We start from the raw sequence: 10,517 nt of genomic DNA on the forward strand, positions 1-10,517 counted from the left end.
CAACAAGGTAGCTCATCTCATAGCTAACTTCTGCCTCCATGACTCTTTGCCTGCGGGGTGGGCTCTCCACCCTCCTCACCAAATAGCTTTGGCCCTCTCAGAAGATGCAAGAAATGTCCCACCAAGATAACTTCGACCCCAGGTTGCTCGTCAAAGCTGTGCAAGTTGATTAATGGTGTTGTGCCCCTCTCCATCGTTACCAGCAATCTCTCCTAAGCTCATTGGGTCTCTAGAGTACATCTCCTCTGTGTGCTGTTGTTGGCTAGTGGAGTGGTGGTAGACTTTATTTTAGTGCTGCACTTACTTCACTTGTACTCCATTATTTCATTTACTTTGTTGACTAGTGCATGTGGCACATGGAGTCTGCTGTTCTCAATGTTTTACTCTTTGTTGGCTTGTGCATGTGGCATGTGGGGTCCGGTGCGTCTTCCTTTGGCTTGTAGTGCCTTGTGTGTATCTGGTTTCCTTGTTCCTCTGCTGGGCTTTTGCCGGCTTTTTTTATTGGAAAGTCCATCTTTGACCAAAAAAAAAAAAAAGAAGGAAAACTCCTCCAATTAAGCGACGCGCCGCCTTTCCTTCCGCCATTGCAGCCCACCGCATTACTCTGTCCGTTCATCCATGTCCTCTGACGGTGCGAGTCCGCCGGAAGCCGCGTCTGTGTCTACCATCGAGGTAAATCATTTGATCGATCACAGTTGTAATTTGTAAACCCTAAACCCAAACAACAATTGCTATTGCTACTGTATCTATCTATCAATCTCACTTTGTGAATTCAATTCAATTCAGATTCAGATTCAAACACTGCATATTGACATGGATCGAGATTTGATAATTGAAATCCTTTTGAGGTTGCCGGTGAAGTCTATTGTACGATTCAAGGCTGTGTGCAAGTTATGGAGATCTCTCATATCCGATCCCCTCTTTGCATCATTACATTTTCAACGTGCTGCTCCTTCACTCCTTTTCGCTGACTCTCATGCCATTCGAACCATTGACTTAGAGGGACCGCTTCAATCTCATCGTGTTTCTCAACCAATCAATTGTCACTTTTTGTCTAATTATCATGATTTATCCTTGCCTCGTAACTGTATTTCGATTCACGGTTCGTGTAGAGGCTTTCTGCTAATCACCTGGATTAGGAATATTGGTTATCAGCACCCGTGGAATGATAGTCTCTACCTGTGGAATCCATCCACACATGTCCACAAACCAATACTTTCATCTCCTGTTGTTGACACCAATGTTTTTGATCATCTATATGGATTTGGTTACCATTCCTTGACAGATGACTACTTGGTGGTTCGAGTGCCCGTTACGGACTGTTACCAACCTACTCATTTACCAGATGTGCAGTTTTTCTCATTGAGAGCTAATATGTGGAAATATACCGAGGGTGTTGATTTGCCTCCCTTGACCACTATTGAACCTTGTCATGGATTGCTCTTTAACGAGGCTATTCACTGGGCGGTTAGTAACTGGGTCGATGGTGTTACGAACATGTTTATTATTGCCTTTGATTTAATGGAAAAGAGACTCTTAGAGATACCCATGCCTCATGGTCTTCTTTTCCCTTGTTTTGAATTGTGGGTGCATGGAAGATTTTTAAGTCTATCAATTATGCAGAGAGATGGTACATGTGAAATATGGGTTATGAAGAAATACAAAGTACAGACATCTTGGACCAAGACTCTTGTTCTATCTACGGAGATATATCACTTCCCAATATGCTCTACAAAAGGTGGTGATATTGTTATATATTCTGGATCAAAAGTAAAAAAGTATAGTGGTGAAGGAGTAGAACAAGAAGAACAACTAGAGTATCCGAACCATTGTGGTTTACTAGATGCATCAGTGCCCATATATACAGAGTCAATGCTTTCACTCCCTGATGTTAGCGACTGAAATCTCCACAAGAGCTTCGATTTGTAAGTAAGCTCCTCAACTTTCACTTTCAATTTGTTAGAAACACATTTATTTCCCTTTTAATATGCCTTCTATTATAGTTGTAATGTTTGTGGAGTTATAGTTCTAGTCGTTAAATATCTGGAGATTCATCCAAGCAGTAGGGAGTTTTTTAATGGCTTTTAGAGGCAACTTTGGACTAACAATCCTAACCACAAAGACTCTAATAGTTGCTGTTTTGGTTTGGATTCTAACTTTGTGGAACCTTACTATGCTGGATGTAGTGAACTCCTTTTCAAAGATGGAAAGACTAATAGTTTCATATAGGTAACAACCATGGCAATATAATGACACAAAACCTATCATTGATTACAATTCTAAGATGACAAGAATAGGATTAGGCTCACTCGAAAATGAAAGTAGGAAAATGGGTGATTTTATGCCTATTGTGATTTTGGTGGAGGGATAGGAGATCCTCTGCAATGAAATTCTAAAACTGAGTTGTTGGAAGCTGTACTGAAAAACCTTAATTATGGTTGTGGCTTTCGTTATGCTTTCAATTCATTCATTCATTACTACCCACAATGTGAAGAAAGATCCATTTATTATTTGAAAACAAACATATAGACATTTTAAATAGGTTTCTTTTACTAGAACAATGTGTGGAAATGATGTACAAGAACAGTATTTAGACTTTTAATTCTTAATATCAAGTTAAGTTAAGGAATAATTGATCATGAGATGGATTGTCACGAAACTTCTGTAATTCAGAAAAATCAATTTGCTACAAGTCCATGTTCATTTTACTATCTCAAACAGCTGCATATATCATGATGTCATGATGAGGCTGCTAGATGGCAAAGTAATCTGCAGTGGTAGAAGAAGAATAAATTCAAGGGCATGTAATTTGATCCATTTTTGTGAGGCTCATCTAGGAAATAGTTCATATCACAACTAAGGGCATATTTGAATAAGAATCTCAAAAGGGTTACAAAATTATGGTTTGATCTCTTACTTTGGTTTCTCGTAATAGCACTTTGACAGATCTTAATATTGATTAGTTGGAAATGAATTGGTATCAAATGTTGTTTCATATTGTTGATAGTGATGGACTTTTAATCTGCTATGTATTTTAAGCTTTAATCTAATGAGAGATTTTTTTAATTATAAGTATATGAAATGTTATGGTACTTATGATCTGAGTTTTTGTTATTGGTTTTGACTTTTGAGCAGCAGTTAGTGGGTCTGGTAGCATCATTCACGTATGTTGGTGAAGTGATCAATGAAAAATTGGGTCAAACAGAAGCTGAAATCCTTCATTGAGGTCCATGGAGAAGAAAGGAAGCCATGGGGAGTCCATTAGGATCTTGACTACAAGGAGCGAAGACCCAGTTAATTTATATGAAGGATTACGAGCCCTATGGAGGTTTTATTTCAATTAATCAATTGATTTCAAATTATTGGAACAAATGTTTTATTTGTAATTTAATCTCTACAAATAATAGCTCGGTTAATTTATTTGTAATCAGAGTTTTTTTCTACATTCTCATTATATTTTGGATTAATGGTATATTAAACTATTTGTGTGACAACTTTTTTTAATTGTTAGAACATATATTTATATCAACTCACATATTCAATTCTTGCATACTATACTTTCGTATACCTCACGTTATATGTTAAAAAAGTTCACGGGGACGAACAATTTGCACGTATAAATGAGGATGTTAAGATTTATAGTTGACAAACTTTTAAGTAAGGGGTAACATACGCACAGTCTAGGATTATCTGGAGTTTAATTGCATGTTTCAATTTAAATGGGGAGGAACATTTTTTGTTTTAACATTTTAACAATGACAATATAATGACACAAAACCTATCATTGATTATAATTCTAAGACGACAAGAATCGGTTTAGGCTCACTCGAATATGGAAGTAGGAAATGGGGGGCTGAGATCCTCTCCAGTGAAATCCTCTCAAGTTTTCTCCAATGGACATTTGTGTTTGGACCGCCACAAAATGTTTCCAGCTGCCACAAAGTCTGTCAATTTTTTCAGTAGAGAATTTCACTAGAGAGGATCCGGACCCGGAAATGGGTGATTTTGGTGGAGGGATAGGATGTCCATTGCAATGAAATTCTAAAACTGTGTTCTTAGGAGCTGTACTAACAAACCTTAATATAAATGTGTTTTTTTTCCTTTCATTATGCTCTCAATTGATTCATTGATACCCACAATTTGTGAAGATAGATCCATTTTGTTGAAAACAAACATATATACATTTTAAAAATGTTTTTTTAACTAAAACAATGTGTCGAAATGATGTACAAGAATAATAATTAGATTTCTAATTCTTAATACCAAGTAAAGTTAAGGAATTATTGATAATGAGATGGATTGCCACGAAACTTATTGTTATTCAGAAAAATCAATTTGTCAAAAGTCCATGTTCATTTTACTATCTAAAACAACTGCATATATCATGGGGTCATGATGAGACCGCTAGATAGCAAAGTAATTTGCAGTGTAAGTTTTTGGCTATACTTTTAGGCTTGACTTTTTCTACATCTTCTATTTTTATTTTTATTTTTGTATATCTTTCATACCCGGCCTACTAAATATAATGTTGGAACATATTTAAGCATTTAATTGAATTTAAGAGTATTAAATTATCCTTAACCAGTGTCCTTAGGGCACTCATTAGCAGGATTGTTTCTATAAGTTTGGTTCCTATATTTGTATTGTCCTTTGCCTGTATTTATGGATCATAGATATATGTGTCTTGTAATATTTGCTGATTGGGAGCCATTCTTCACTGTAATAAGAGTTGGTATTCTTCTCCAATGGCCTGCCTTTTATTTCTCACACCAAAACATCCCTCCCTTGTTTTGCAGCATACACTGAAGATACTGAGTGTGTTGGGCTTGCTCGGCTTGGTAGCGAAGATCATATGATAGTAGCTGGAACAATGAAGCAGTTGCAGTTGGTTGACTTTGGAGCACCTTTGCATTGCCTTGTCATAACAGGGAAGACCCATCCCTTGGGAACAGAAATGCTGGGTTTTAACAGATGCAGGACTTGGTCATTGAGACTAAAGGACCACTTTAAGTCATAAAAGACTTTTTTTCTTTGTGTTGAAGGAGGGGATTCAGATTGGACACCCCATCACAAAATCTCACACCACCATTTAGATCTCGGAGCGAGATGCGAAATCTTGTGCTAGAGTTGCCAAATCCAACTCTCTTGAATGAGTCTTTATCTTTTGTGAAACTTTTTGCTTGTGAGCTAGAGGCGGCTAAAGTTTTTTTTTTCCCGAAATAATCCCATCATCGAATTAAGAAGGCATATAGGCCACAATGTCAAGATCTACCAAGTTCTGAGCCACTTCTGGAACCTCCTCAACCCAAACTTGACAACCAAGGTTAGGAGCGTATCTTACAACCAAGGCTAATTGTATGACCCTTACTTGTAACTTGTTGAGTGATATTTCAGAGCTTTTGGGCAGAGGTACATTACAACCCAATTTATCTAGAAGGAAGTAACTTACATATCTTTTATACTAACACTGTAGAAACTCAACAAATGAGAACATGTTGCTCATAAACTCTGATTCTTGTATAGTTGTATTTCTAAGTACGTACTATTGAATCTCCCTACTGCGTTCTTTGAAAGGTTCAAACTATTTCTCACACCATTTTCTAGTTATTATGCCATGAACTCTCTTTTCTAAATTAAAATGCAGCTAAATCTCCCTCATGTGGATACACGGTCTGACTTTCAAAGTTGTAACATGAAAAGATGAGTTTAAATATCTATCGATTTACCTTGAATATAAAAGAAGTCACTTTTTAAGTGCTAATGTATCTTCATTTAATTGTGTTACATGTCATTTCATTTTCAAAGTTGCCTTCATGATTCCTATCTAAAGAAAAAGAAGAGATGGTGGAATTTCGGTGGCTAGGATCACTGCACAGTGGAGATGCAACTATTTCAAGCATCACAACTCCTTATTTTTTTTTCCTTGTATAGCATTTATTCTTTTGTATATATGTTTTATTAATCCTATTTTTATAAAAACTAAGCTGCCTCTGATTCCTTTTTCTATGTCTGAGCTTCTTTGTAGTCCTATTAATCCTATTAGTCTTATTAGTGTTAGAATTGTAAAATAAACTTTCCCTTGTTTTATTTTTTTTGAAATGTGACTATATATACTAATAATAGTACTATATACTAGCGTAAAACTGCTTTGTTTCTTTTTCCCTTGAATGAAATAAAATTGTTTTTTTTTATATAATATTTAAGTTTATCACTATACTAATAATAGTGTTACTAGTGTATGTGATAGTGCGTCGTGTTAAGAAATGTCATATAATTAATTGTAGCATGTCAAACCGACTTTCCCTTCTAAAAGATGCTAAGTGATGGATCATAAATAAATTAAGTTCTATCCACCTCATTAATGAAATCAGATAGTTTTTATTTACTTGTTGATAGTAAAAAGTTGCCTCAAAATGATACTAGTATAATGCTCCTACAATAGATTAATGTAATATGCACTGTTAATGTAGTTTACAGTACTACTTAATTGAATTCTATCAAATTTAATTAAAATTAAAAAGGAGAATATGTAATTATTCCCTATGTGGCATATTATAATTGATTGTCAATGCACTACAAAAATAACAGCATTTTGCCGCGGTTAAAACCGCCGCAAAATACGAGTTGAGGAGGCTGGCTAGCGTCACAGGTACGAGCGTCGGGAGAGCATCCTGCGACGGCTAAAAAAATCAATCGTTGGAATAATTGGCACAACATGCATTTTGCATTTTCACCAACTCTGTGTCCGGTTCTAACCACCGCAAGATGAATAATGCCATCAAATTTCCTATTCTACTAGAAATCCCCGAAACACTCTTTTTATTTCTTCAAAATCTACTTACATAAACTCTTTCCTAAGAATTGATTTTGACTAAAATCAATTATTTATAGAATTTCAAACTTAATTAGTATGTCATTGAAGACACAAGACTCACATTTAAGTGGATTCTTGTTTTTCAATAAGAAATAACCAACTTCAACTTTAATTTCAAATCTCATTGAGAAACAAGAAGTAAATTAACATAATTTCACATCCCAAAGTCCCGATTTTTTTCTTTGTTCCTATTCCACCATTCACCAAAAATGACTAAAATTTACTTCTTGAAGAAGTGGTCAAATGGTGGACATTATTCACAAAACTCATTCTAAAGAATTTAGTAGCGTTTATGGCAGAAAAATGAATGTTTCAAAATGAATTGGCCGGCCACGTACTACTACTAGAAGTATCATTTACTTGTAGTTACTAAAATCTTAAAACTTGTAACAATTTAGTGATGATTCTGGGAATCATAAAATTCAAACTGTTAGGTTAAGAATGATGGTTCAGTTCATATTCAATCTCATTAAATGAAATAGCTCATTAGTTGAAAACTCATCCAATCTTCACCAAACCACACCATAACTAACTTGGTAGTTGTAGACTTTTCCGTAAATTAAGAACCAAGTACTTATTTTAGTAAAAAAGTTCCCATAAACTAGAAGCTTTCCAAACTGGGCCTTAATGCATATTTGGAAACCCAACTTGTTTTCATGTTAAATGAGAATTGCTTCTGATTGACGTGTAGAGCACAAATTTCTCTTTCTTGCTTCTACTTGGGAGAATTGATTTTGAATAAATGTAAAACTGATCCCAACAAGCTATTAGTCACCTGCTACCTACAAAATATTACACGTCGATAATAGTCATGCTGAAAGGATATATAATCATTTCTAGAACCATGAGGTGAATCAGGAAGGGGGGAGTATAATGCTATTTACACTTACAATGTCAATTTTGGACTAAGATTGGATTACTAGGCTCATATTTTGGTGAAGTACTTTTATGCTTTAAGAAGTAATCACTTGCTTGCACCTTGCAGTATTTATGTTCTCTTTCATTTTTCTTATATTAATATTGAATCTCAGGTTGGATAGAATGGGATGGCGAGAGGATTGAGTTTGAAAATGCCCCATCTTATTCAGAAAAGAACTGGGGCGGAGGATTCCCAAGAAAGTGGTTTTGGGTAAGTAATATTTTTATTCATGAAAGTATATCTTCTAAAGTTCATTAGCACATCAATTCCCTAGTTTGCTATGAATCTTAAGCCGTTGCTGATTGTATGCAATCAATTGCAAACCTTGTCTATTGAAAATTATGGTTAGAATGTTTTATTTCTTCAGCATTATGTTTTATACTTCTAGAAAAATCAATTGTCTGTTAACAAGCTATAGACAGCAAGCACATAAGTCATGCTTCATTAGGCCTTGGAGACTGCAGGAGATGGAGTCCTTTTGTATTGTTATATTGAGATTCAATTATTCTCACCTTTGTTTGGATCAGTGTCTGTGCTTTTATATTTTTATGCATCTCAAATTGTTAATGTTTCATGCAGGTTCAATGTAATGTTTTTGAAGGTGAGGGTGCTAGTGGAGAAATTGCACTTACAGCTGCTGGTGGATTGAGGCAAATTCCTGGGATAACCGAGACCTTCGAAAATGCTGCACTGGTACCTTCATGAAGCATTTGGCTATAAATTTGATTCATTTCATAAATTTATTACACCAGGAAATAAATTTAAGACTACCTCTGAAATAAATGGTGCTAGTCATGGGAATGACAAAAGGACTAGGACATATAACTAATTTGATTTCTCTTTTTGCCAAAATAACTGTTTCTGCTCTTGCTAGTTGTTCTCTTTGATAAAGACAAACTCTTGGGGTGAGGATAAATACAGTCTTTTAATATCTTAAAATTTGTGCATAAATTGTATTACTGATACTTTACGGAAACATTTGTCCGCTGCTTAAAATCATGAGTGATGAAAAGAGTGATGTTAATATTTTGTATGAAGTGGTTTAATTAGATTGGTATTTCTTCTGAAATGTTCTAATTTGTATATCTAATGGTAGATGGTGCTTTCTTTCGTTTCACGTTGTGGTTATAAAATAAAAAAAGAATTTATGTTCTTCTTGTAAGATTTTTAGGGGTCTATTTGCCATCTTCTGTTGTTCACTGCATGCCATTAATCGTCCTCCTCTTGTTGTTATTATTATTATGATTGACTTTTCTTAATTTTTACTATGTTGCCAACTGGTGCAGATTGGAGTTCATTATGGTGGAAAATTTTATGAATTTGTGCCATGGAATGGTTTTGTTAACTGGGAAGTCACTCCTTGGGGTTATTTGTTTATGTCTGCAGACAATGGCAGTTATCTGGTAATTATATCTTTCTAATCACGTTTTGTTTTTGCTGGTGGCCAAAAGCAATGTTGCATACACACATACACACGTGTTGTGGGTGGGGCATTATAGTTTTGCATCTCATTTGAACTTATCAATATATAAACTATGGAGGCCTATTTGTTTTTAGAAAAAGTTTTAGTTTTCATTTCCAGTTTTTACTTTTAACTACTTTTTTTCACTTTGTTTCAAATTTCCTCAACAGAACTGAAAAAAAGAAAATGGAAACAAGGTGAAATTTTTATAATTAAAATTAAGAGTATGAAATAAAAATAGAAATAGAACCCAAACAAATCCTAAATTTATGCTTTGTGCAACATAGTTGAACTTCTCAATGCAGGAGAAAAATAATAATTTGATGGGACTTCTTTTGGCAAATGACATGAGTGTGTTTGTATTTACGTTCAAGTTGGTCAAAAACTCATTCACTCCAACGACACAAGAGACATGACACATTTAAACTGCCTTGTAATGTACGCTGACAGAAATCCGAACACACTATTGTGGCAGGTTGAATTAGAAGCAAAAACAGATGATCCCGGTACTCCATTGCGTGCGCCAACATCAGAAGCAGGCCTTTCACAAGCTTGTAAAGACACATGTTTCGGAATTCTTACATTGAAAATATGGGAACGAAGATATGATGGCAGCAAGGGGAAGGTGACTTGTTATTCGCACACATAAATTGTTCTTACATTCAATGTTTAATGGAACATGTTAATGAAATGTTTGGTAAATGGCAGATCATATTGGACGTTTCAAGTGACATGGCAGCTCTAGAAGTTGGAGGAGGTCCATGGTTCAGCACTTGGAAAGGCAAGACGACAATGCCACCGGTCATTGGCCCTGCTCTTGGATTACCCGTAGACCTAGATGGCATTTTTAATGCGGTTCCTCTGTTTAAACCACCTGGTTTGTGATCAATTGGTTTATATCTTTCTTTCAGTTTGATTTGAATTTTGTATAAACTCTCTCTTATAGCATGTTTGGTTTCATGGGTGGAATGATCCATAATCACCTCTAGTTAGAAGCCATAAGTTTTTGTAGTTTGTAAGTAATCATATATAAATTATGTCAACTTGTGAAGCCAAACAGCATTTAGTGAAGGCAGGTATTCAGAGAAAAGTTTAATGTTTATATATAGAAAGATCAAAATGAAAAGAATTATCTGTTTACAATAAGTTTTATTAATATAAAAGATCCTCCATTTCGCAAGTCCCCACCTCCCTCTCTCCCTCTTCCTCTCCCTCTCTGTTGGGCGTGTTGTGTGTTTGGGTGGATAAAGATGGCAGGTGGT

The 10,517-nt window shown here is 35.2% G+C and overlaps 2 protein-coding genes across 5 annotated transcripts; both read left to right on the top strand.

The window, feature by feature from the left end:
* The first annotated feature begins 498 nt into the window (after positions 1–498).
* On the top strand, positions 499–3,494 carry LOC130727552 (F-box/kelch-repeat protein At3g23880-like). 4 transcript variants are annotated; one of them, XM_057578710.1, is made up of 3 exons: positions 499–672; positions 787–1,929; positions 3,133–3,494. In XM_057578710.1, the coding sequence occupies exons 1-2, from the start codon at positions 619–621 to the stop codon at positions 1,900–1,902; spliced, it is 1,170 nt and encodes a 389-aa protein (XP_057434693.1). In that variant the 5' UTR covers positions 499–618; the 3' UTR covers positions 1,903–1,929; positions 3,133–3,494. The 4 variants fall into 4 exon arrangements, with proteins under 4 accessions (XP_057434693.1, XP_057434691.1, XP_057434694.1 ...); XM_057578708.1 differs by having other exon boundaries at positions 3,136–3,494; XM_057578711.1 differs by having other exon boundaries at positions 787–1,925.
* Positions 3,495–4,662: 1,168 nt separating this feature from the next.
* On the top strand, positions 4,663–10,298 carry LOC130710888 (tocopherol cyclase, chloroplastic-like). Its single transcript, XM_057560276.1, has 7 exons — positions 4,663–4,732; positions 4,797–4,961; positions 7,906–8,003; positions 8,373–8,486; positions 9,080–9,196; positions 9,731–9,880; positions 9,964–10,298. The coding sequence occupies exons 1-7, from the start codon at positions 4,663–4,665 to the stop codon at positions 10,138–10,140; spliced, it is 891 nt and encodes a 296-aa protein (XP_057416259.1). The 3' UTR covers positions 10,141–10,298.
* Positions 10,299–10,517: the final 219 nt, after the last annotated feature.

Source organism: Lotus japonicus, chromosome 1, assembly GCF_012489685.1.
Source record: "Lotus japonicus ecotype B-129 chromosome 1, LjGifu_v1.2".
NCBI classification, from domain to species: domain Eukaryota; kingdom Viridiplantae; phylum Streptophyta; class Magnoliopsida; order Fabales; family Fabaceae; genus Lotus; species Lotus japonicus.

Excerpts from the sequence above, each read along its gene's own strand:
- LOC130710888 (XM_057560276.1), top strand. The coding sequence starts at position 4,663 with ATGGATCATAGATATATGTGTCTTGTAATATTTGCTGATTGGGAGCCA. Across the intron at positions 4,962-7,905 it reads CTTGGGAACAGAAATGCTGG|GTTGGATAGAATGGGATGGC; the intron begins GTTTTAACAGAT and ends ATTGAATCTCAG. Across the intron at positions 8,004-8,372 it reads TCCCAAGAAAGTGGTTTTGG|GTTCAATGTAATGTTTTTGA; the intron begins GTAAGTAATATT and ends TGTTTCATGCAG.
- LOC130727552 (XM_057578710.1), top strand. The coding sequence starts at position 619 with ATGTCCTCTGACGGTGCGAGTCCGCCGGAAGCCGCGTCTGTGTCTACC. Across the intron at positions 673-786 it reads CGTCTGTGTCTACCATCGAG|ATTCAGATTCAAACACTGCA; the intron begins GTAAATCATTTG and ends AATTCAATTCAG.